At 51.2% G+C, this 24,033-nt stretch overlaps 9 protein-coding genes across 9 annotated transcripts; 5 read left to right on the top strand and 4 right to left on the bottom strand.

Annotated features, from left to right (window-relative positions):
* Positions 1-368: 368 nt before the first annotated feature.
* CTRU02_203027 (C6 zinc finger transcription factor) lies at positions 369-2,418 on the top strand (the record flags this gene model as incomplete). The annotated part of the gene is made up of 2 exons (XM_036731388.1): positions 369-695; positions 880-2,418. 2 exons carry the CDS (start codon positions 369-371, stop codon positions 2,416-2,418), a joined length of 1,866 nt encoding a protein of 621 aa, XP_036576823.1.
* A 315-nt stretch (positions 2,419-2,733) lies between these two features.
* CTRU02_203026 (uncharacterized protein) lies at positions 2,734-3,549 on the bottom strand (the record flags this gene model as incomplete). The annotated part of the gene is made up of 1 exon (XM_036731389.1): positions 2,734-3,549. One exon carries the CDS (start codon positions 3,547-3,549, stop codon positions 2,734-2,736), a length of 816 nt encoding a protein of 271 aa, XP_036576824.1.
* Positions 3,550-3,991: 442 nt separating this feature from the next.
* CTRU02_203025 (3-carboxy-muconate cycloisomerase) lies at positions 3,992-5,664 on the bottom strand (the record flags this gene model as incomplete). Its single annotated transcript, XM_036731390.2, has 2 exons — positions 3,992-4,910; positions 4,961-5,664. 2 exons carry the CDS (start codon positions 5,662-5,664, stop codon positions 3,992-3,994), a joined length of 1,623 nt encoding a protein of 540 aa, XP_036576825.2.
* Positions 5,665-7,142: 1,478 nt separating this feature from the next.
* CTRU02_203024 (3-carboxy-cis,cis-muconate cycloisomerase) lies at positions 7,143-8,697 on the bottom strand (the record flags this gene model as incomplete). The annotated part of the gene is made up of 3 exons (XM_036731391.1): positions 7,143-7,775; positions 7,831-8,339; positions 8,400-8,697. 3 exons carry the CDS (start codon positions 8,695-8,697, stop codon positions 7,143-7,145), a joined length of 1,440 nt encoding a protein of 479 aa, XP_036576826.1.
* A 576-nt stretch (positions 8,698-9,273) lies between these two features.
* Positions 9,274-11,108, top strand: CTRU02_203023 (major facilitator superfamily transporter; the record flags this gene model as incomplete). Its single annotated transcript, XM_070204128.1, has 8 exons — positions 9,274-9,438; positions 9,490-9,522; positions 9,582-9,702; positions 9,753-9,904; positions 9,957-10,132; positions 10,186-10,470; positions 10,538-10,761; positions 10,819-11,108. The coding sequence occupies 8 exons, from the start codon at positions 9,274-9,276 to the stop codon at positions 11,106-11,108; spliced, it is 1,446 nt and encodes a 481-aa protein (XP_070061891.1).
* Positions 11,109-11,734: 626 nt separating this feature from the next.
* CTRU02_203022 (uncharacterized protein) lies at positions 11,735-12,447 on the top strand (the record flags this gene model as incomplete). The annotated part of the gene is made up of 3 exons (XM_036731393.1): positions 11,735-11,840; positions 11,946-12,098; positions 12,170-12,447. 3 exons carry the CDS (start codon positions 11,735-11,737, stop codon positions 12,445-12,447), a joined length of 537 nt encoding a protein of 178 aa, XP_036576828.1.
* A 2,596-nt stretch (positions 12,448-15,043) lies between these two features.
* Positions 15,044-16,374, top strand: CTRU02_203020 (pectin lyase; the record flags this gene model as incomplete). The annotated part of the gene is made up of 3 exons (XM_036731394.1): positions 15,044-15,183; positions 15,264-15,609; positions 15,673-16,374. The coding sequence occupies 3 exons, from the start codon at positions 15,044-15,046 to the stop codon at positions 16,372-16,374; spliced, it is 1,188 nt and encodes a 395-aa protein (XP_036576829.1).
* A 495-nt stretch (positions 16,375-16,869) lies between these two features.
* On the bottom strand, positions 16,870-19,088 carry CTRU02_203021 (ankyrin repeat protein; the record flags this gene model as incomplete). Its single annotated transcript, XM_036731395.1, has 2 exons — positions 16,870-18,859; positions 18,916-19,088. The coding sequence occupies 2 exons, from the start codon at positions 19,086-19,088 to the stop codon at positions 16,870-16,872; spliced, it is 2,163 nt and encodes a 720-aa protein (XP_036576830.1).
* Positions 19,089-22,244: 3,156 nt separating this feature from the next.
* CTRU02_203019 (uncharacterized protein) lies at positions 22,245-22,588 on the top strand (the record flags this gene model as incomplete). Its single annotated transcript, XM_036731396.1, has 2 exons — positions 22,245-22,285; positions 22,345-22,588. The coding sequence occupies 2 exons, from the start codon at positions 22,245-22,247 to the stop codon at positions 22,586-22,588; spliced, it is 285 nt and encodes a 94-aa protein (XP_036576831.1).
* Between the last annotated feature and the right edge of the window lie 1,445 nt (positions 22,589-24,033).

Below are 24,033 nucleotides of genomic sequence, written 5' to 3'. Positions count from 1 at the left end.
ACTAAAAAGATGACCCTAACCGGGATGATCTAATCGCGTTGGTCGTTGGTAGTTGAGACTTGACTCTAACGAAAGAGAGCTAATTGGCTGATAGGCAGATGTCGCTAGAGACTGAAATGCAGCAGAAACCAGCCCTAGACATCGCTTTCACAAAGAGTCCATTGCAATTCTACCCGCATGGCTCAGTCAAAACTTTAGCCGAATCCCAGGGGCCTTTAAACATCCACCTGAAAGTTTCCGCGGGCTCCGTATGATCGAATTCATTCGTCCAAAACTTGATTACAGGACTTAATTATGGAGTTATGCACGTGGGTCTTGGGTAAAATACACGTGATGAAAAACTGCTGATAAAACCTAGGCTAAGCCAAATGAGGGGATATTCTCGACATGGGACCCAACTTGTGAAAGGGGGCATTCAATGCCGGTTTTCCCGTAGCTTTGGGGGAGTAAACGGCCCCCAAAACACAGCCCCCAACGGGAAAGGGTTGACGCATCGCCTTGGTCTGCCTCAACATGTCTCCAGTTCCCACACTGAGTCAAAAGAGCCTCCAACAGTGAGGGATTTTCGAGGCGGACCAGAGTTCCCCACGATTAGATATCCAACAACCGCGTTATCTCGATCCAAAATCTCAATCATGGTATTCTCCGGCCGGCCGTCAGACGCGTGCTACCCCTGTCGAAAGGGAAGACTAAGGGTTTGTGTTCATCCCCCTTCCAGAACCCCCCCTTTTCCCTACTGGCCCGCTCGTATGTCAGACCTCAACCGGTCAGCCCTACGGCGCGTCACCGTACCACTCTCGCAGTGCAGGTTGCCTATCTATTCAACCGAGATGCGAAAGCCAAGGCTGACTTTCTTCTTTTCGGGTTCGTGTTCCGCAGTGCGACCGCCTGCAGCCCGGATGCACCCAATGCTCCCGCAAAGACATCAAATGCCCTGGTTACAGGGATCTTTCGGACTTCTACTTTAGGGACGAGACCGCCAATGCGGCCTTCAAAGTCCAGAATCGGAAGCCGAGGAGGCGCTTGCCGGTCAAGGCAAGGCTGCAGACACCGGCAGACGCACAATCTACTATGCAGAACCAGACAGTCGCTTCGACGTTGGCAGTAAGAACGAAAGCGGTGCCAGTCGCTCATCAGAATACTGGTAGATTGATGGGAGCCATTACCTCTTTTAGATCTTCCGCCGAGCCACCCCCGGACGTTGCTATGGTTCGATATCGAAACGTTTCCCAGTCTATTGAGGGCCTGGCCCGCACGTATTTCATGGCTGACTATATCTCCTCGTCTCCATTCGACTACCTACCTCAACTTTGTCCACATGGGCTAAACGAGAACAACGCCATGTCAGCGGCACTATCAGCCACGTCCTTCGCTGGTCTCTCGCTGAAGTTATCAGATGCGAAACTCATGAAGCAGGCTCGGACTCACTATGCCATGGCCTTATATCAGACTAATCAGGCTCTCAGCTCTGCAGAACTTGCCGTAAGGGACTCAACTCTAGCCGCTGTCCTTTTGCTGGGTCTGTTTGAAGCCATGGTCTTCACAGGTCGGCAGTCTATTGAGAGTTGGAACGCTCACACTATTGGGGCCGTGGAGCTTCTCCGCCTACGTGGGACCCAGCAGCTGCAAACACCTCTTGGCCGTAAGCTGTTTGTCCACGCGAGTGGCAATATCCGTACTAGCTGTGCGCACACCAAGACACCTGTTCCGGCCCGGTTCCTCAAACTCTACGAGCAGGCAAGACCTTACTTGGACCTAGGAGACCCTATTTTACAGGTGGCCCCGATTATCGATCGAGTTGCGAGTCTGAGGGCTAGGGTAGCACAGGCCAACGACCAATACAAACGAGAGCTGGTGATGGAAGCACTGGACTTAGATGCCGACACAGTTAGGCTAGGCCAAAGCGTTCCCGAGGGTTGGAAGTTCACTGCGAGACTTCCAGAAGAAAGCTCTCCAATGACGTACAAGGGCATATCACTCCGGTACCCCTCACTGGAGGCTGTTCGATACTGGAACGGACTACGGATTGTTCGAATGTTTCTCAACGATTTAATATGGAATCAATCTTCTCTCGTATTAAACCAGGGTCCTGACCTTGATGACGACACCGACTACGAGGAACTCCAGATATCAACATCGAGAAATATGTCGACACTAATCATTGAAGTACTGGCTAGCTGTGGCGAATACATTGAGCCCTCTGAGCAGCGCTTTTCGGTCACAGCAAGATGTCTAATCTGGCCCCTGTCAGTCATTTCAGAGGTCTCCTTGACGCCCCCTGATGCACGGCAGTTTGCTATTGACTGCCTGAGCCGCTTAAGTGAGGACTGCAGTCTTCCCAAGGCTATCGAGACAACAGGCAAAGCCCAGGGATCCCAGGAAACAGACTGGTATGTATCACCCCTGTTGACTTATTAAGCGTCACCCTTGTTGAGTTTGCACCCAGGCTTCATTTATACCACCTTGCTATGATGTTCGAGCGCTATTCTATTGGTTGAAAGCGACTTACACCTTCATTAGAACGGTCTAAATCGAAAAGGAGACAACACATATAACATCCTCCCAGCAAACAGATACATCATGCCTGCCTTACCAGCTTTCAAAGAAGAAGAAAAGAAACGCCTCAAACAAATAACTCGGCGTGCGTGGCCTCCATCCAGACTCCCATCGTAGCCACTTTCAACCCTGAGCGCAACACATTATTTGACTCAAATTTTCCGCACTCCTACTCGTTTATCGCCATGCATGTGGTGCAGGTGATGGACTGCTTTCGTACACCGATACACCATATGGGTTTGGAGGCGGAGCCACATGGACCATGCTCTGCATCGACGAAGCCTCGTTCTCCCCGGCAGCGGCATTTCTGCGTTTCTTCTTCATCTGGAAGTAGAGGGTCAAGCCAGCGATGAGCAGGCTAGGGATCCCGACTCCCAAACTTGCAGCAAGAGCAACGATGTCCGAGCGACTCAGGCCACCATTATCTGGCGCGGCAGAAGATTGTTGGGCGTCGGCAGATGACGTACCGCTCGATCCAGGAGCAGGGGTTCGCGTCGCTTGTCCGTTGCTCTGCCCCTTCGCGCCGCCCGCTGTCGTGGGTGAAGAGCCTGCGCCCGTCGTGGTAGCAGGTGCGTCGGCCACTCCGCCATTCGCGGTCGCGCAATATGAGTCGTACAGATTAAGCATACTGCTCATGTCCACTGACCAGTTGTCGACCCTGCTACATCCTTTGCTGACGCAGGAAGAGATGTAGGAAGTTGCGGAGCTTGCCAAGGCTGTATTGCAGTAACAACCGTTGATCGACGCGCAACCGCACTGCAAAGCAACGCCGAGGTCCTGGTATCCGACGAGGCCGCAGGGGTATTGGCCATTATAAACGAGACAGCCGGCGGCGCAAGCTCTCGCTGTTGAGTAGGCGAGTTCGGAGTAAATACTGACCCTCGCAAGGGCGCCCGTAGTAGTGGCGGCTGAAGCGAAGGGGTACAGTAGAAGAAACCCGACTGCGACCAAAGAACGGGGAGTTGGTCTTTCGGGGCTTTTCGGCGGAGCCATTATAAACGTTTTTTTATTGCTCTTGCCGATGAGAAAACTTCAGTTCTCTAAACAATTGATTGCAAGGTCGGCGAGATTCCGAGAGAACGAAAGGGGTGGGGGACTCAGTCGAAGTTAACGAAGAAGACGCCTTGTTTAGCAAGTGGAAAGGGGAAGGGGGGGAAACCCCTCGGGCACCAAGAATTCAAATAAATGTAATAATCTGTGCTATCTCTCATCATAATAAATGCAGCTCTATGAGGCTGAACAAGCTCGGGTCCAATGCAAGGGCTGAATGTTGTCAAAAGAGATGCGACTAATCCGTTTAAGGCCAAACACCGATAACCCACAGTGCTTCTGGGAGAGTGGCTGAAGCCTAGGCGCCACCTTTAACTATTTGAGGTATGAGTGGCTTTTGTTGTACCAAGCAGGAATCAAAGGGGACGGTTTGTGCTGGGATATTCTAGAGCCCTATCCCTGGCTCAAACTGAAGGTCCAACGGCATGGCGTCGAGGGTATTCGCCAGCTCTAGTGCCGACGCCATTGGCCAGTCCCAAACGTTCCATTGCAGCTGATCAATTACTAGTGGTGAGGCTTCTTTGGAGGAGAAAGTCTTTGTTCGCAGCATGTCGAGAACATCAGCGCATTGAGAGATGAATCCGTTGGTGTCATCGGACTTTAGATACTGCAGCGTTGCCGAGCAGGTTTTAACCAGACCCTCGTCTTCGTTGTCAGCCCCAATCGGCTGGCCTTTCCATCTTGCGAATAGAATGGTGAGACCTGCTTGCCAAAGCATGTGCATGCCATTCGGATATAAGTGAGCGATGGTCATGGCGTCTAATCTTCGATGGATCTCATCAGGTGCCGAATCTTCTATATTGATCGCAGACAGCCGAATCAGCTCCGCAGATGCACGCCCACAGGCCATGAGAGAGATTGAGAACTGGGGATCAGCGGTTGTGAAAGCTAGAGCTGGTCGATGGACATAGACTATCGCATTGCAGAATGCGGCGCGGAGAAATGCAACTTCGAATAAGTCGGGGTTGGGTAGCAGAGGCAGATCTGATCCATCATCTTCATGGCCGGCCGCTTGATCAGTCGGTAACATGCGTTCCCACATTGTCAGCTCGGCTTGCAGTTGGTTAATCTTGGCTACACCACCGCGTCTCCTTGTCGTTGTGTAGAGCTTCTCTAGGGCTTCTCCGACGATGACAGCTAGCTTAAACATACAGAGTGCGGTATCTACTTGGGACCGTTCACCCGGTAGAGGAAATGCCACGCTTTCACGTGAGACCTGATCATGATCCACCCGTGACGGTAAATCGGTATCAACGTCTTGGTCTCGAATAAGCCGTGGCATCCCATGATATGCACTGGAGAAACTGTGAGAGATGGTTAGTAGAAGTCGAGACTTGCCAAAAAGACTACTAACGCATCAAGAGAATACTGGCACCACCATACGCGCCGTCTCAACTCTGTCTCCAAAGGATCAAACTTGAATCGCTGTGAATGGCGGTGCAGCCCCAGATTCTGTGCCATCCTGGTTGCCATTCCTCCCAACTGCGACGCAGCCGAGTATCGTGATGATAATTGCAAGTAAATCTGTGAAATCTCCAGCCCCTGTAGAGTCTTTAAGCATGGGCGGTCGTGGAGCTTATCGGTCAGGGTTGCAGACATCGCATAGTACTTCTCTGAAAGACATAGGAAGTGCTGATGATTTTGAGTGCATGTGCCTGCAAGACCTAGACTGCCCAAAGCAAGGAGACCCAAGACTTGGTGCATAATGCTCAGATCACCACGCTCAGGGTCATCTCGGAGTCTTTGAAAAGCTTCAAGGGTGGAGTTCTTATGCACAATAGGGTAAATTGGTGTCCAGCGATCGATGGTGGCTTCAAGAATTTCGGCCGTGTTCAGGGGTAGCTCTCTAATCATACCGGCGATTAGTTGCGACGTGAATTCTTTTGGCGGATTGCCCCAAAGGTTGTGCAGATACAGGCTGTACACACTGCTTGGGAATGTGTCGTTGTGTATACGGAGCATCTGTAGCTGTTGCTCGGCCTGGGAGATGAAATGTACGCCTGTTGACGACCCTGCGAACATAGCGATCTGGTCATCGTTCGAGACTAGTCGGCCCATGTGACCTATCACAGGTTCCGGGCCAAATCGTTTCTTTGCAGTTGACGCAATATCTGCGCGGCTTGGCCACGTTGAAAGAGGCCCATCGGTGCCAGTGGCTTGGGACAGATTTCCCGTTAGTTGCCCCGATACAACTTGTGGTGGTACAGGATCCCGGGACGTCACTGATAAGTTGACTGTGCTATCCAGCATTTCCGGGGTTCTCGTGGAGGCCGAACCACTTCGCGGTTCATCAATAACCTCATTCTCATAGTAGCTTAGAAGTGGTTAGCGATGAATTCCTAAAATGAAGTCGAAGCCAACCTTTTCCTCTTTCGATTTCGTTTCAACTTGGTCGACACTATACAAGCTACACCCCCGACAGCACAGGGAGTACACTTGATATCAATCATAATCAGCCCGGCTGCCAACGAAAGTGACTTGAGCACCTGACTGTACCTTCTCTCCATCACCGTAACATCGAATTTTCCTTCTGCACCAGTTTAGCCATGTTGAATCAGAAACTAGTTGTGGGACCTGCGCCAAAGTTAAATGAAATTAGGCGTTAGAAATGCATAACATACCGTCGACAGCGATCGCTGCAACAGAAGTTAGCACCGAGGCCAGTTTTTCCGGGTGGTGAGATCAAACCAGACTTGTCCAAGCTGCCCTCCAATGGGATTTCCCTGTCCGCTCATGCTACCGGTTTTTCGGCATCATCAATCCTTTAAAAAAAAAATCTAGAATTATTAACTCGGTTTCCGGCGGGAAGACGGAACAGTAGTAGCATGAGCAGGAGTTATTGGTGACGATGGGATGTTGTGGAGATGAGGTCAAGCCAGGTGCAGGCTCGGCAGCGCCCACCAAAACTTAGCGTTGCTGCTTGACTCGTATAGATGCATAACACAACTTCTTATCCGATATCTTCCACCTGTTAGCTTTGTTCTGGCCTGGAGATATCAATGGACAAAGAGTCAACCAATTTCTGTAACAAACTTGTTCATAATTTGAATGGAATATTCGGATTTCTCGCTGAGAGTCATGAAATTCATGGCATCAATTTGTCTCGTATCCAACTTGGATAAGCTATCATCAAGTGAAACTCGGTACTTGCATCCAGTGCCTTAAAGAAGTTGAACAGTCATTTGGGGGTACAGTGACATCATCTAAGGTAAAAGCATTATCTAAGCTCTCAGTTGTTTTAAAGCGGTAAGCATGTGGTGCTGAGGCTAATCCTGATTGTCTCAGGCACTGATCAACGCATTTGAGAAACGAATGCAGCGGTTCACCGGTTTCAAGCCGCACAGTATTGTGGTATACAATCAGAATCAGTCAGGCATATATAAGGGGCTTTCATTGAGCAAGAAATCGCCTTTAAAGAGCCCGTGAAGAAACAAAACGCAAACTCCAGTCATTCGTGCCAGTCATTGTCTGTCAAGCATCGTATCATACGAAACACAAATCTACCGCACTGGTTTCCACCACCCCGGTCAATCAACCTAACTACTTGAAATACCATTTACAACAGAGTTTCCGTCCACGGTTCCGATGCCATTTGCAGTGCTTTTGTTCGCCTTTGTGTCGATCGTCTTTTGTTCCAACAACTCATCCACCATCAGTTGGCAACATCCCAAGTACTTGGTAGGATCGCATAGCTTAGAAAGCTCCGTTGATGCTAGGTGAGTTGTGACCTGGTTTGATTTCTCCAGAGCGTCTTGGAGCGAGATGCTTTCCTCATGCGCTTGAACGCATGCTTTGTATACAATCTCGTGGGCTTCTTGTCGACCAGTATACTTGGCCAGCTCCATCATCACAGCCTCGGCAACGATCAACCCTTTAGTGGACTTAAGATTTGCCAACATGGTGTCTTTGTTTACTTGTAGACCAGAGAGAGCGAACTCGGCTTGATAAAGAGACCCGACAATGGAAATGAAAGCGGTGGGGATCGCAGCCCACTCAAGATGCCAGGGGCCAGATGCTCTCTCGAAGTCAGAGACCATACCATCCAGTACTAGACTGGCTTGGGCTCGAAGAATCTTGGATTGCGCAAGGATGACCTCGCTAGAGATGGGGTTACGCTTCTGGGGCATCGTAGAAGAGGCTCCACGATGAGGAACGTAAGGTTCGGCAACCTAAAGCAAAATTTAGCACATCATTGATCACGTTTTTCCTTAGAATGCAACGCACCTCGTTCAGTTCATTGGACGACATGATAATCAAGTCCAGAGCAATCTTGCCCAAGCTTCCACCGACCAAGGCAAGATAGTTTATGATTTCCGCAACAGTATCGCGCGCTACATGCCAAGTAATAACTGGATCCTCAAGGCCGAGAATTGTTGCAAGACGCTTACGGACACGGATGCCACTATCCGACGTCCCCAGCGACGCCAAAGTTCCTGCGGCGCCGCCAAACTGCACGAGCAAGCAACTCTCCTTGATTTGTTGGAGACGTTTGGCATGTCGGCGGAAGCCAGACAACCATACGGCACACTTGTAACCGAAGGTAATGGGAAGTGCGTGCTGCAAGTGTGTTCTTCCAGCCATGGGTACATCTCTGTAGGCGGCAGACAGTTTTTCAAGAGTAGAAGCAACTTTGTGAAGGAGACCTTCAACGATTTCAAGACCGTCCTTCATTTGTAGAACAGACGCAAGGTCCATGATGTCCTGTGTAGTAGCACCCCAATGGATATACCCGGCTGCGTAAGCCACGGATTAGCATGTTCACGGCAATGCAATATGAAGCTGTGTGAACTTACAGGTCTCCTCAGGTACCCATTTCGACATCTGCTCGACTAGTGGCAGAACTGGGTATCCAACAATCTCAGTTCGGGCTGCAAGAAGCTGCCAGTCAATCTTGGAGACATTGCAGTGCTCCCTGAGAATGGCAGCAGTGCCGACGGGCACAATTTTCTCAACCTCTTCTGCCTCGGCGAGAGCGCATTCAGCTTTGATTAGGTTGGCGACGTATGACCGCTCAGAGAAGGTCTGACGAACCTCCTCGGTACCGAAAATGTTACCGAAGAGCGTCGAGTCGAAAACAGTGGCGGCAGACATGACTAGTTTTCGCCGCTGTGGCAGTAAGCTTTTAGAAGCAGAAGGGTACACAAATGATCGGTCTCGAAAACACGCGATTCACTAGGATTTTGATAATATTCAATTTTCCAATGCATGGGTTTTATTTGTTTTCATGGATGAAATCCTCTTTTACGTTCACTCTTACACCGAAAACCCCGGTGGGGAACGGGATAACGCGACTATGGGGCTGGACGGCGGGATAAGCAAGATGGCCAACCAAACACGGAGTAGCGGGGTATCGGCGTAACGGCGTAGCACGGGCCAAGGTTCGGCGAAGTTCTTGGCTCCGTATCGTCAGACCCGGATCTGCTATGAATGAAGAATAAACTCGTTGCGGGGAAGCGGAATTTCTGGGGTTGGGTCGTACCATCCCCGCAAAGCCGGGGTTGCATATTTTAAGGATATATAGCAGGTAGACTCCGGCCGCGTCCAGACCGGGTTCTTCTGTGAGCTGTACGTTGTTCTTTCTGCTGAGGACTGAGAGACGCTTCTCTACCCTTTCATTATCTTTAGTTGATAATGAGCTCGCCCGTCCACCTCCCAAGTTGTGTCAAAATGTCGACAGTTGAGAATCAAAAACCTGGCGGCCCACTTGAAGTTGAGCATGACGAAAAGTCGGTCAAAGGCGAGCCTATCACCTCAGGCGACTATTCTGGTGCGGCAGAGAAAACTGATCCAGTCGAGATTGCTCTCGTCCGTAAGCTTGACAGAAGAATTATGGTGAGTCTAGTCTATCGAAAACAGTCATATGCAGCATTAACCATTATATAGCCGATCCTTTGGGCCATGTACTTCCTAAACTATGTACGCTCACCTTCGAGCCTATCCACAAACCTTAAACCGTACAATTAACCCCTGAAAAGCTCGACCGAAATGCTCTACCACAAGCCCGTCTTAATACCCTTGAGGAGGACCTGAACCTCAAAGGCGTCGAATACAACACTGCGATCTCGATCCTTTTCGTGGGGTACCTTCTCATGCAAGGTTAGCCACGCTATAGATGATGACAACGTTGGATGGCTAACAGAATCAAGTTCCTTCAAATATGTTTTTGACCCGTACGAGGCCATCTATATACATGTCTATCTGCATGATTGGATGGGCTGCCATTTCAGCTGCTACTGCTGGTGTCAAGAATTACTCAGGCCTCGTTGCTTGTCGCTTCTTTCTTGGCTTCGTCGAAGCCGTAGGTTGGATCGCATAGGAATAGAGCCTTGCCGATGCTAACACCCGCTCAGCCATTTTATCCAGGAGCGCTCTATCTTCTGTCGATCTTCTATACCCGAAAGGAACTCGCAACTAGGATTTCCCTCCTGTATACGGGGCAAGTTGTCAGCACTGGTTGCTCTGGTCTGATTGCTGCCGCAACTTTCGCCACAATGGATAAGGTCAAAGGAATTGCTGGCTGGCAATGGTATGACATCCTTGTCCTCCACATTTCAGTCTCAGGCTAACCAAACCGCCCAGGCTCTTCATCATTGAAGGTTCCGTTACCGCTCTAGTCGCCATCTTTGGCTTTTTCCTTCTACCCGACGACCCCTCTGAGACCCGCTGGCTTACTGAGGAGGAACGCAAGCTAGCTGTTGAGCGAATCCGTCGTGACACTGTTGGCCAACAGGAACGTGGCTCGACTTGGGATGGCTTGAAGCAAGCCTGCAAAGATCCCAAGACTTGGCTTTTTTGCCTTATGCAAAATACGCACATATCTGCCTGCTCTTTCAACAATTTCTTCCCCACCATTGTTCGCAGCATGTGAGTCTATGCATGAATGAAAAGACCTTACTGTTGTGATCAAAGACTAAACCAACATGTCGTACAGGGGCTTTCGTTCAACGACCGCTCTTTTGCTCACCGCCCCGCCTTACTTCGTTTCCGGTTTCCTGGGCATTCCATTCGCTTGGTCTAGTGGCAAGTTTAACGAGAGGACTTGGCACGTCACTGCTGGCTTGAGTTTGGCCATTGTCGGTTTTGCGATGACTTGCGGAACTACCAACAACGCCGTACGCTATACCGCTACCTTTCTCTATGCCACAGGCGCGTACAGTAAGTTATTTTCCCCAAGCAGTTTTCTGGTATATTGGATACTGACCCAAAACCCAGGTGTTGGCTCGGTAATCCTGGGCTGGGTCAGCAACACCCTCTCCCAGACCCCTGAGAAGAAAGCTGTTGCATACTCGCTGGTAAACGTGACGGCGAACCTTGCGTATATCTACTGTGCCTATCTCTGGCCCAGCTCCGACGGGCCTCAATACATGATGGGTTTCTCTAGCATGATTGGGTTTGCTGCCGTCAGCATCATGTGCGCCTGGGCCATGAGGTTTTGGTTGATGAAGATCAATAAGAAGATCCGGGAGACCGACGACGAGAGTGTGAAGTTGTATGCCTATTAAACAGGTGTAACTTGAAAACCATAGTGGTTTGAATTTGTATCGTAATTCAATGTACAAAGAAATGTCTTGCGGCTTAAGGGAGATTGGTTATATGTGGCAGGATATATATTGTTTTACCCATGTGAACGGATATTTGAAGAGTGATTTGTTTACTGGCCGTGATTTACTCAAGATATCTTGAGCATTTTCGACGGTAACTCGCATAAGTAAAGAACACATGCGGCCAGATTCCGTCTTTGAGTGAAGGCGATGTTTGGGTATTTACAATAAGGGATCAGCCGGCATGGGCATGCCTAATGGTAAAGCCGAAGAAGTTGTAAGTCTTGCGTACTGTATGTGCCTAAAGTCTTGTTGGGAAACTATGAATGCCACGGTTTGTACCTTGGGTTGTCGGGTCATGGCCTCGCAGGCATCTCCTGACTAATTGAACGTCGCTTCTATGTGCTGTTCCACATCTCGGTAAGATACCTTAATTCATCACTCCTTAAACTCTGCAGTACAACGCTTAGTCTCCTTGTAATAAGTGAAAATAAACATTGCGATGCCTATCACGTATACAAGTCTTCTTCTCTTCTTTCGCACCTCTTCTCGTGATCCATATAGTTCAAACTAAGGTAGTTGGCAACATGGTTGAATCTGTCGAAGATGGCTCAGACGAGGAAAAGGACCTTACCTCACCTCCCCTCGAAGGATTCGGCCCCGAGGCGTCACGTAGCTTTCTTAGACTATTCCGTGAGCAAGATGCAGGGTCAATTATTGCAAGCTAACATGATTTGGGACTGCCTGATGACATCGGATTCCATTACCTGATGCGCTGGGTCACCGACCTTGTCACAGGCGACACCACTATCCACAAGGTCGGAGACACCGCCTTCCACATTACAGCCCGCACCGGCTGTCTAAACATTATTAATGCCTCTTGGCGCGCTTTCTTCTGCGTTGAGAACCGGGGCCAGCCCTCAAACGAGTCTGGTTTTGATACCTCCCCATGTACGAGACTTCACCCGAGTTCGAAGACGATACTGACCCTATGTATATATCCGAGTACATGAAATCCATAGTGCTTCTGGCCAGAAAGAACGCTGCCGGACGCACAGCCGCCAATGAGGCAGTTGCTGCCGGTCATGATCACGTTGCGGAGTGGCTGAGCCCAGTGCTGAACCGTCTCACCCTGGGCGGTAAGAGAGCTACTGAGAGTAGAATGGCTAGGATGGAGGAGCTGGTTGATTGTCGCTACGATATTGACGGACAATATATCAAGGCGGACCAGGTCCCAGTCATTAGAAGGAAATGGATGATGATAGAAAGTAGTGGAACTGTGCGTACGGGCAACTGTTGAAGAGAGCTCAATTGATTGCGTAGGTCTCTTTGCCTATATCGAAACATTTAAAACTTAAAATAGGGAAAAGACTTTGTGTCACGAAAAGGATATAACAGTTACCGCCACGAAAGATAGGAACGTAAAAGGTCTACATTGAAGCCCTTGGGTTAGTGGGAGCCCTTTTCGCCACCATCTATCCTTGAGTGGCGTAACCTGATGAGAACATCTTCTCGATTACTCGCAGAGTCAGTGGCATTTTGTCGGTATAGTCGTACGCGCGTGGACACGACCGTGTGAGTCTCGGGATTAACCACAGACTTCTCAAAGTCTAGGTCTAGCATGGTGCTAACTCCATACTCTTGCGCCTGGCTTTTGTCGTTGCCGAGTATGAGCTGGAATGGTTCATGAAACAACTGTGGGGGACAGCTCTGGGACTTCCTACGAGTCGGATTTCCACTTCTCGATGGCACTGTTCGCAGTAGGATTTGCTTGCTTACTCCCCATCCTCACAATTCTCGTAACCCGATTAGCGTTTCTTCACATGCCTCTTGATTGCAAATGCAGAGCCCGAGGCCCTCACTTGCGTTGGGAACCAGAACTCGCGGTGGTCCGGCACACATGTTCGTAGCCAGAGGCATACTCTGTGGCTAGCAGGTATCCGTTGGACCGATTTGTGGTGACGCAAAATAACATGGTGACTCCCCCTTCGGTCTGTAGCATTCACCTAACTGGGACAAGCGGCATAAGAATGGTGGGAGGTGCATTGGAAGTCCCCTCACACACTATTCTCCTCGAGTTATAATCATTTTATCCCTAGCGTGCCACGCGTACCTTTGCCATTTCAATGTTGAACTGAAATGGAAACTTTTACTCAAGAGCTTCAGATGTTATTGGTCTGAATAGAGTGCGACAATACTGGCAGATCTACGCCCCGCAGCTTTATAATTACTCTTCACGTAAGAAGACCCTGGAAGATCAACTATACGAAGCCTAAGTCATGGATACTCTACCTCTTTGAGTTGCCAAGTGTGAAGGCCATGTCGGTTTCCGAGTCAGCATGGAACGGAATGTGGGGAACGGCGGAACTATCCGTCTGTGCCACGAGATGGAGGAGAAGTCCGGACGTTCGGAGCTTCCTGACACCGAGATGTGAACACAGTCGTTCTTTTGCATCACACCAAGAGACCAAGGAGCGTATTTTTTTATTTTGTGCTCGATGGTCTAGACCTGTTTTAAAGTTTTTGACTCAGGTCCTGCAAAAGTCGACCATACTAAACGTAACTAGGCCGTAAGGCTTGGACAAGGTTATGAGAAAGCTTATTATGCACATGGCTTGTTGAACACATCCTTGGCATCAGACGAAACTAAGCCCACATGCTTCTCTATGCGCTTAAATCAGATGAACCCCTTCTCCCTAGCGACGAGAGCTTCTCCAGGTGTGTAGACAGCTCACCACAACATCCACAGCAATACCACGGCTATCGGCGGAGAACAATATGATGTTCTCGACAGATGTAAGCGCATTATGGCGTTGCTGTAAACGCATGTCGCCTAATTCTCTCTCTGCCCCTGGAGGGGATCACCGCTTCATCAGTCCAAGTCTCGCCATTTTGAGTGCTCGGATCATTGCCACCGGACTTCTTAAATGGCAGTTGAGCGTTCGGTCGTAAGCCAGAGCTGAGTCTCCACATGCTGTCGGCATCGCATTCGATCAACCCACCGAGAGGGTCTCGACAAGCTTAACCTCTTTTTGACAGGTCCATAACGAAGTGTATACCCAAGTTGAGACGGAAAAAAAGAAAACGAGGCGCTAAAACATGTGAAGTCGAGAAAGCATCGAAAACTTCCCTCCAACTGGGTCTTCGAATATTAAAGTTGCGCACCCCCTTCATTTGCCGAAACCCCTGTAAATCGATCTTTTGGGGCTGCCAGCGGAGCATGCAACCCCCCGTCAGTGTAGCACTTAGAACGTCTTAGGCCGAGTCGTCTGCTTGGCATTTCCTTGTCTGGAATATTCCCCGACTAACAACTGCTGGATGAGGGAACACATACCGGGATCTGAGTACGGTTATACGCCTACCAATGGGCAAACTCGACGGCAGCGCCGGTGCGTCGGATCCAATTATTCCCATCACACAGAGGGTTCCCAAGGTTCAGGGGGCCGGTACGGATACTGCATCGGTGAAGGAAAAGTGTGGTGACAGGTTCGCAACGACTCAAGGCCAACCCTTGCTTGGTGTCGAACAATCCCATCTAAAGCCGCCTAAGACGTGCCGGCCCAGCCCTATAGCGCCGCTTGGCGCGTACCGTTCCGGACTCGGTGATGGGAGGAACGTGGGGATGTGAGATTAGCATAGGCCTTCAGAAAATGAGTTGCCGGTCTGGACAGGAGAGGATGAGGCCTCATGATGCAGTCCCACCATAATGGCATCGAGGGGGGGGGGGGGGGGGGATAATGACATCCAGGAGGCTTGGACGTTCTTTTTAAGACTGCTCTTTTCCCCCAGGTTCTGGGCTGCAGGTCTCTCTTGGCTTTAGTGATCTTCACCTTTCCGCATCTTAGCCTTTTTCTGTTCCAGCTCCCAGTCATTCTTTTTCTTCTTGGCCGAGAACTATGAAGGCTTCTCTTCTTTCTATTGTCGCCGCGTTTGCGGGCGCGGCGACTGCCCAGGTCAAGGGCAAGCCCTTCGGCTTCGCTGCCGGCACCACTGGTGGTGGCTCCGCTGCTCCCCAGTATCCTTCTAGCATTGCCCAGTGAGTTTCAGCTCTTGGAAATCTCCATGTTGAAGCCGACGGAGTTATTGTTATGATGGAGTGATACTAACCGTCTCTAGGCTCAAGGAGTGGCTCACGGACAGCACGCCGCGAACCATCATGATCGACCGTACCTGGGACTTCCGCAACACCGAGGGAACGACCAGCGGCCAATGCTGCAGTGACAACAGAACGACCAAGTGCCCCGGCGGCACGTCCAAGGGACAGGCTTGGATCCAAACCACCTGTGACGCTGCCAGCGGCACCTGGGTCAGCTGCAAGTACGACAACGCCGCCAAGACGCCCATCGATGTCAACAGCAACAAGAGCATCGTCGGTGTCGGCAGCAAGGGTGTCATTATTGGAAAGGGTCTCCGCGTTCGCGGTGGCAAGAGCAACGTTATCATTCAAAACGTTCACATCACGGTAGGCTACGCATCCTGAGCAAAACCTACCATAACATGACAACAAGATATTGACTTAGTATAGAACCTGAACCCCCAGTACGTCTGGGGTGGTGATGCCATCACCCTCGACGGTGCCGACAGAGTCTGGATCGACCACTGCAAGATCTCTCTGATCGGCCGCCAGTTCATCGTCACTGGCTGGGGTGCTGCCGGCAAGGTCACCATCTCCAACACCGAGTTCGACGGTAAGACCGAGTGGTCTGCCGGCTGCAACGGCAAGCACTACTGGGCCGCCCTCCTCATCGGCGCCAAGGACTACTACACCTTCTCCGGCAACTGGGTTCACGACACCTCTGGCCGCTCGCCTCACATGGGCACCACCAACGGCGTCACCGAGAACATCTTCCACGGCGTCAACAACTACTTCCAGAACGTCGGCGGCCACGCCTTCGACATTGACGGAAACACCTGGGTCCTCCTCGAGGGCAACTACTTCGACAGCGTCACCACTCCCGTCACCGCCGACAGCTACACCAAGGGCGGCCAGGTCTACTACGTCACCACCGTCGACGATGCCGCTCGCTGCACCTCTTCCCTCGGCTACATCTGCGAGTGGAACCGTTCTGCCAACTCTGGCGCCGTCAAGTCTACCACCAGTGCCAACGCTCTCTCCAAGCTGGCCGGCTTCAAGTCTTCTCTTATCGGTCACATTGGCGTTGCTGATGTCCCTGCCAAGGTCAAGGCCAACGCTGGTATCGGCAAGACCACGAGCACCAACGCCTAAGTAGCGTTATCATTAGGTTGTGGCGGTCGTGATGTCTGCTCTACAATTACCCCATCAACACCTACTTACATTGGCGTGAAGAGACCTTCGACAGGGCTTGGACATGGTTGTCTTTTCTTGTATCTACTTTATTCGTACATATGCCGCGACTACAGTCGCAATCAGATTCACATATTGTGACTCAAGAAATCATTGACTTGAGACATTGTCATCATGAAGATAGTGAAAGTTGAGATTGATGAACTTGATGTTTGGAAAAAAAAAAAAAAAAACGTATACTATGTTATTTCACAGAAGAAAACAAGAGTATCTTGACTCCGGGTATCCATGCCATCGTACCGCCGCTCTCAATCCCAAACTCGGCCCGTGAATCCTGAGGACGCCATACACCAGTCCCATCAACCGATGGCAGCAATGAACCTTGAATCCCAAAAAGCAAAACTTTTCTGTATGCCCCGATGTTACCCACCCCCCCAAACTTACGACTCAAAATCACTACTCCCTATACTTCCATTCCAGTTGGATCGTGGGGTTCTGCACCGCTTTACCTTGACCGGAAAGCCAGGCGTGGCAGGCCTCGTAGCGCGGGTGGTCGATGCCGTGTCTGCCGGAGACGACCATGCGGTCGGCGACGTCGAGGACGCTTCTGCCCTCGACGTCACGGGCCTGTACGTTGGCGCCGTTCTGCGTCAGCGTGCGCATGGCGAGCTTCTTGCCCCTGCGCACGGCGATGTGCAGCGCCGTCTCGCCGGCCCGGTTGCGCGCGTTGACGTTGGCGCCGGCCTGGATGAGGAACTCGAGGATCGCCACGGGCTTCTTGTAGTCGTCGTCTTCGGGAAGCTGCGCGACGAAGGCCATGAGCACCGTGTTGCCGTACTTGTCGTAGTGGTTGGGGTCGACGCCGGCTTGGATGAGGTTCCTGACCATCGTCTCCCTTGCGGTGAGGCGCTCCTTGGACGAGTCCAGCGACTTTTGGAGGACGGGTTTGTTGTGCTTGCGCTTGCGGCTTACTGGTGACGTCTGTTGTTGTTGCTGCTGCTGCTGCTCGTCGTTGCGGCTGGCTTCGGGGAACTTGGAGAGGAGCGTTTCCGTGCTGAGGATGGCGTCCGCGAGACAGTGGAGCCCGTTGCGGCCCTGCGAGTCCTGTACGCGGGGGTTTGCGAATGCTTGATTGACGGTCCTGAGGAGGCTGGCTTGTTGTTCTATAGGGGAACTGAGTTGTCGTTGGGTCTGCGCGTTCCAGGTGGGAGACATCTCCTGGCCCACGGCGGTAGTGTGGGCTCTGCGGACGTGGCCCGGTGTCGCGGACTCGGGGATGTTTCCAAAGGCATCGCGACGGCAATATTCCATGGGGTTGAACAGGCCGAGGAGATTGTTCTTCATCGCCTGGTTCAATATTCTGGCATCTTTGGCGTGGATGATGTGGCAAAAGTTGCGACCGTAGACGTCGCAGGTTTGAAAGTCGAATTTTTGTCTTTTCAGCACGTTGATGAGGTTGACCAGATCGTTGACTGGTCCAGAAAACCACGAGTCGTTGAGTACGTGCATGAAGGTTTGGTGAGCGCTGTTCACCGCCGACGGGTTGGGCGATACGTCTCGAGTCAGAATGTTGATGAGATGGCCGTGATGGGCGTCTCCAGCAGCGAGGAGGTGGAGGATGGTGTTGCCAAAGACATCCCGAGATGCAAAGTCACCATTGACAGGTCTTCCCTCTAGTAAGACATGTTGAGCAAAAGGGCCTGGGCCCATATCCGAAACCCAGCACTCGTCGGTGAGTTCGTCCCTGACGTGACAGTAGCAAGATCGTGTGTCGTGCTCCCGAAGTCCAGGTAGACATGCGCCCTGCCTGTGTAACTGGTGGTGAAGGGTGAGAAAGTCGCCGGGGAGGGGCCTGATGTCCATCTCGCCGCTTCGCTGTGGCGCATCGTACTCGACAATCCAAGAAGCCGGATTCGAATCGGCTGTCCCGGGGCGGTCCTCGTCGGTAGATGATTGGTCGAGCATAGAGTTGTTAGGCATTGTGTACCGCTTCAAAAGTTTGCTGACTTGATGAATGAAACCGGCCGAGTACTCGGATAAAACGTCCCCTAATGTGAGCGTCGTCGCTGTGCGGCGAACTCCAACTTCCTCGGGTCGCGGGGCGGATACGTATTCGGGAGTGATTAAAGTCGGCAGCGGCCCGGAGGCTCCAGGGTTCCACCCGGCGGACGATGCGCGAGAATTGGTGTAGGATTGAATGTCGTGTATAGTCGGGCTGTTTCCGGCTTCCTCCTTGAATTCGCGGTTCACGCTCAGTAGTGATCTCGAGCCCGGAGAAGCAGGGAAACCGTAGTTTGGTGAAAAGGCATTCTCAGGCGGCGTCTGGCGGGTGGGAGAGCTATCGAGGGCACCAATTCGACGGTCCATATCGGATCGGGTGCGGGGATGAAGCCATCTCGGCTCTTTGTCGAGAATCGCGTTCAATTTCTTGTTGGCAGAGTCCGTTCTATGGTCCTCAATGTCAGCATAAGCGCCGGCGCAAAGAAAAAGGGCTTGGCGCACCCTGGACAATCACCGTTGCCCGGAGAAGCTTTGTGGACAACCTCGACAATCTTGACAAGAGGTAATGTGGTATAGACATAGAGTCTGGCCAACTTTCGCTCAGCCGACTGAGTCCACAGAGATGGGCGACCAGTTTGAGCGGCAGGGCGATTACCGGCTGGTGGTTCTGACATTGCGATCAGAGTCGTGGCCTGCCACAGCCTTGTCACGTCGAAAGGTATTGAGCGTGTAAGTGAGAGTCTGAGGATATGCTAGTTGGGTAAAAAGTGGCAATTGCTACTGTTCACGGGCCAGACGAAGGAATTGTAGCAAAAGACTCAAAACTCGGAGAGAGGCATAACGGGCAGTAAGCAGCGTTCGAATGGAATTTGATGATGAGAAGTGAGGGGGGATGACCAGGCTATCAATGGAGCTGAAAGATGGTGCGTGCCGCCGTGGCGCCGTGGTGCGAGAGAGGAGGGACAGGCGGCACAGACTAGAGCAACGGGAGCCGGCACGGAGCAAGGATGGAAACACACGCAGGAAGAAGCTTGGGAACATCGATAAGACTAGCCCCCAAAAAACGGCTGGGGGGGGGAGGTCACAGTTGCACAGCACTTGGAGCCTAGCGGGGGAGGAGGTCTTGAAGGTGGCCTGGCGGAGTCGGATGGCCCAATGGGTTTCCCAAGCGAAAGGATGGCGGTGGTCTGGATTGCAAGGGGACGGGGGGCTCAGCTGTGTGCCTTGGAGTAGCCAGACTTGACCAGTTTGGGCCACGATGCCCGGCGGAATGTTAGCGAGGACAAGTTCGTGACTTGATGTGTGTCTGTCTAGTGTAGCTGTGCCGCATGCACCAAGAAGGCGAAGGATCATAGTCAGATTCGCTGTAGAGAGGCTGTAGAGGGAAGCTGGCCCAAATGGTCCGGCGATCGTTGAGGGTATTCACACGACTCAAGCACCTCACTCAAATGCTAATCATGAAGCAGTCCCATCAGTAGTGTGCTTCCGATGAAATCGTTGATGAGTGAAGCGCCGGTAGAGTGACATGAGTGAGATTTGGTGTGTTCAGCTCAAGGCACAAGCTCTTTGAGATCCTTGTCCGCCCACAATTCAAGGCATCAGCGACATTTCCTCGTCATGATTGGGGTCGGCGTTTCCAGTGTCAATAGCAATCAAAACCAAATCGTAAACGACTGTTCCGCTAGGGCAGACTTGTTGTTTGCTGGCGATGACTTCATCTCGAACTGTCAAATGGCACAATGACAGAACGATACGAGAAGAAGGTCGATTTTTTTGCGGCCCGGTGGACTCGGCATGGGCGCAGCTCTCATTCGGTTGTCATTCTGAAGGGGGGGAAAGTGAGTGACTGGTAGAACACAAAAACAGCCCTGTCAGGCAGAGTAGACGGAGGGAGTGGCAGTGTTATTCCATGGGCTCCATGCGCCCCGTGCAAAAGTTTTAGTATGGCGGGAGATGGGAATGACGTGCTGCTAAGTGTGTCTCCCTTCTAAGTTTTTAGAGAAGAGTCCCAGTACGTATCCTTACCCTGGTCTTTACCCACCGAGTGAGATGAGTAAGCTCATGAGGGGGATGAAGTTAGGCAAGTGAGTGGTAACAGGCTGTTGTTGAGCTTGAATTACAAACACTGGTAGGAGATTTAGGAACAAATACTGTACGGACACATAGACTCGGCTTCTTGGTGAGGTTGATTGAGATTTTGACATCTTGATCATGTTGTTGGCATCAGCCACAGACATTTTCCATTTCGTTGTCCAACTAGCAAAAGCGGTTGTGGCACAATAGTCCTCAATGGCCTCACTGGAGCTATTCGCCATCAAACACTCCAGCCCCAGAAGCTTGAGGAACAACTCAACTCATACCAGACTAATCGGGAGCGACGCAGTAAGAAGGTTCTTTTCATCCGGCAAACTCTGAATCGACCCAATCAACCCATGCTACATCACCGATGCCATGGAGTATGTGATTCATAAAATCCCCACGCTACACTTTCAGCCACAGCCACCCTCTCTGCCCACTTGGTGTACATACGTGAGATGCCGATGGTAACTCATCACTAAACAACACTGTAAATTGGCGTTATTGGCGGCCTCGAGAACATCAAATCAGCCATCTGGACAACACACAACAAACCCCAGCCACACTTATCCTTGCCGTGCTTACATCCACGTTATAGATAACCGTTGGCACTAACGAAGAAAGCATTGGATCCCTCCCCACTGTGCTCCGTACCTGTGCCTGTACCTGTAGTTCATTCCCCCCTTCTTCCTCCTGGCTACCATGTGCATCTTCTCCAACGTGTTCGCGTTCATGCCCCCGCCTCGTCTTGCCGTCCTGCAAACTATCTAGACCGAAGCCACAGTACCTAGTTTTACAATATCTCGTGTGCCCAGCCAGCCAACCCTTGACACTACCCAATCAATTCATAGGGGTGTAAAAGTTGATTCGGTTGTTCGGCTTCAGTTTGTCAACTTTATAACCAAGCCCCCCTTGTGCCTTGACATCTCCCGTCGGGCCCTACCGTTAGTCTGCGGCCTGGCTCCTCCGCCCGTTAGCCCCCCGCCTGTCCGTCTCCCTATCCAAATCCCAATTTCACCTTCACTGCCACCGTCGAGACCGGCTAGCTCGCGCGCAACTTTACGGATGTTTCATGTTTCGAGCACTCGCCGGGGTTTTTCTGAACTGTTCCATTTCCCGGAGTGGCGAATCTTCTCCTGACAACATTGCATACCTATCCGTCGTGCCAGCCCGGGGGGTCCCATCAGTAGCGTGTCGTTGTTTTTCCAATTGATGTGGTTTTTTTCTCACCATAGCTCCAAATCAAACTCATTCATTCGGTCTACCGACATCTTACGTCCCCAAGTGACTGGAAGGAAATGCCCCCTGGCTACCCTGTATAGATCTTGCTAGGCCGCCAAGTGAGAGTTGACCCGACACCTTTCCGTGTTTCTTACCCGCCTCACCACCACAACGGGTAACACGCGCCCGCGATATTTCGATTTTCAACTTCCTAACCTCCACTACCCCATCCTAACACCACACGCAAGTTCAAGATGATGTTTCATATCCAAGTCCCTGTTTTATTCCCGGGGATGATTATTGTTTCTCGCAATTGGTTGTTCTTTTTTTTCTTTTTTCTACTTAGCAGTTGCTGTCGCGTCCTGCCACAGACCAACATCCGGATTCAAGATTATATAGATATAGGTAGGTCACCAAAGCCGTCTTGAGACCAACCAACAATCTCATAAATCCAAGAGAATCACCACCAATTCCAACTTGTACTCTACGCCAACGCTATCTCAACCAACCCTAAGACCCCGCCTCTTACAACCATGTCTGGACACAACAACCAATACAGGCGCTCTGCTTCCAAGTAAGTCGGCCACTCTCCGCCGCCTCTGTTGGTCCGTCTCTTGCTAACACAAGTGATAGCTACCCACAATACTCGTACCCCCAGTCATCGTACAGCACCTCTGCCAACACTGGTGGACAAAATTCTTCGACCGGCCAGACGGGCTATACCTCTTACGCAACTACCGTCTATGTATCGACACCCAACGCCTCGGAGAGATTCTATCATGATGGACAGCCATCTCGCAGTTCAGCTCAGTCCATGAGCAGCCAGTTGGCCGATTGGGACAGGCAATGGAACTATGCCAGCAGCCGTCGCAATTAGATGCCGACCACCTCTGACCGAGCGTCTCATCCACGTCGCTCTGCTTGTACAATATTTTCTTTGTATAGTATAGTTACGATACCCAAATGAAACATTCTTTACAAGTTGTCCTGACCGCTTTCATTGGCCGCGAAAGTGTTGTTCCGAGCTTTGGTTGCAATTCGACACTGCCCCCTTATGTATGAAACTGAATTCATAATATGTCCTTACATGACCGCCCAGACCATCAAGCATTCAACATCAGGAAGACAAATTAATCAAGGCAAGGGATATCCCCCTCTAAGCTTGGATGATGGATTACCCGATCAGTAGTCCGACGCCTAACTCAACTGGGCCCCGGAGAATACGACATCGATAAGGCTCACTTGATGCGAATCCAACGGCACTAAGTCCGTCGCGGGGCGGGCCATGATTAATGTTCCGATCCGGGCGTTATACAATGACGTATTCAGACTAGATTGATGGGAGATGACTATATTTATATTGTGGACATTATATTAAATGGAACACCCTTGAAGAGTAGACAAGTCCTAAAAAGGCTGGGATCACACGGCGCAGTATAAGATTATACTAGCACATCGTCCAAGCGTGCGCTATTCTACAAAGGCTAGCATGAGACTCTAGAGGGAACCCAAGGCTGGCGTTCCGATCGATTAAGACCTGTCATCCGTTGATCACACGCAACATGAGACACGTACACTCTGTTTCCTGCTTATACTTTGGCCGATCACTTCCGCGTACCTTAAATAACTTCAGGCGCATTGCTACTGCCAACCTTTACTCGCATGGCACGAATGCTTAATTGGCGACTAGAGCGGCCGTATCAGTTATGCGTCCGCCTGTGATTACAATGCTTGTATACAACAAAGGTGCATCTCGGATCCCGCGTCACCGTGCCTGACACCCGACAGCGGTTAGTCTACAAGACTGTTCCTACTAGGTACTACTGTTTCTCTATTCAAGGCGGTTCAAGGCGAACAATGAAAATGTACGCAACGACATTTAATGTGAAACCGGATCTCACCGACATCTTCACCTTCATCAGCGTCATCAGCAGCAGCTCACTACCAGAGTCCCTTATAGTCTTCCGGTCCTAGCACGCACTGTCTCGCAAGCACCGAGAGAGCCTCACTACCACTCTCTGGCTGAAACCATCATCCGCAACAGACTTGGGATGACCACGTTGGTGTCGAAGAGCAAGGCGAACAAGGCGAGGCGACACAGCAGTCTCCCCAGTGATGTTGGTTGGTTCTGAAGTACCGAGGGTGACAGGTTTCCCACAGCTACCTCCCGCACTATTTCATGCATGCGTGGTCACCTGCTGGTTCATGCGTCTCTAAATCACATCCTAGATCATCTAGCAGCGTTGGTGGTATTTCGGGGGCCCCCAGTTTAGTCTTGATCCGGAGACGGCCCAAGGGGCGGACAAGCTCGCGCCAGACAGC

The sequence above is a fragment of the Colletotrichum truncatum genome (genome assembly GCF_014235925.2).
Source record: "Colletotrichum truncatum strain CMES1059 chromosome Unknown Contig_0002, whole genome shotgun sequence".
Lineage (NCBI taxonomy): Eukaryota > Fungi > Ascomycota > Sordariomycetes > Glomerellales > Glomerellaceae > Colletotrichum > Colletotrichum truncatum.
This window is presented reverse-complemented; position numbering and strand designations above follow the sequence as displayed.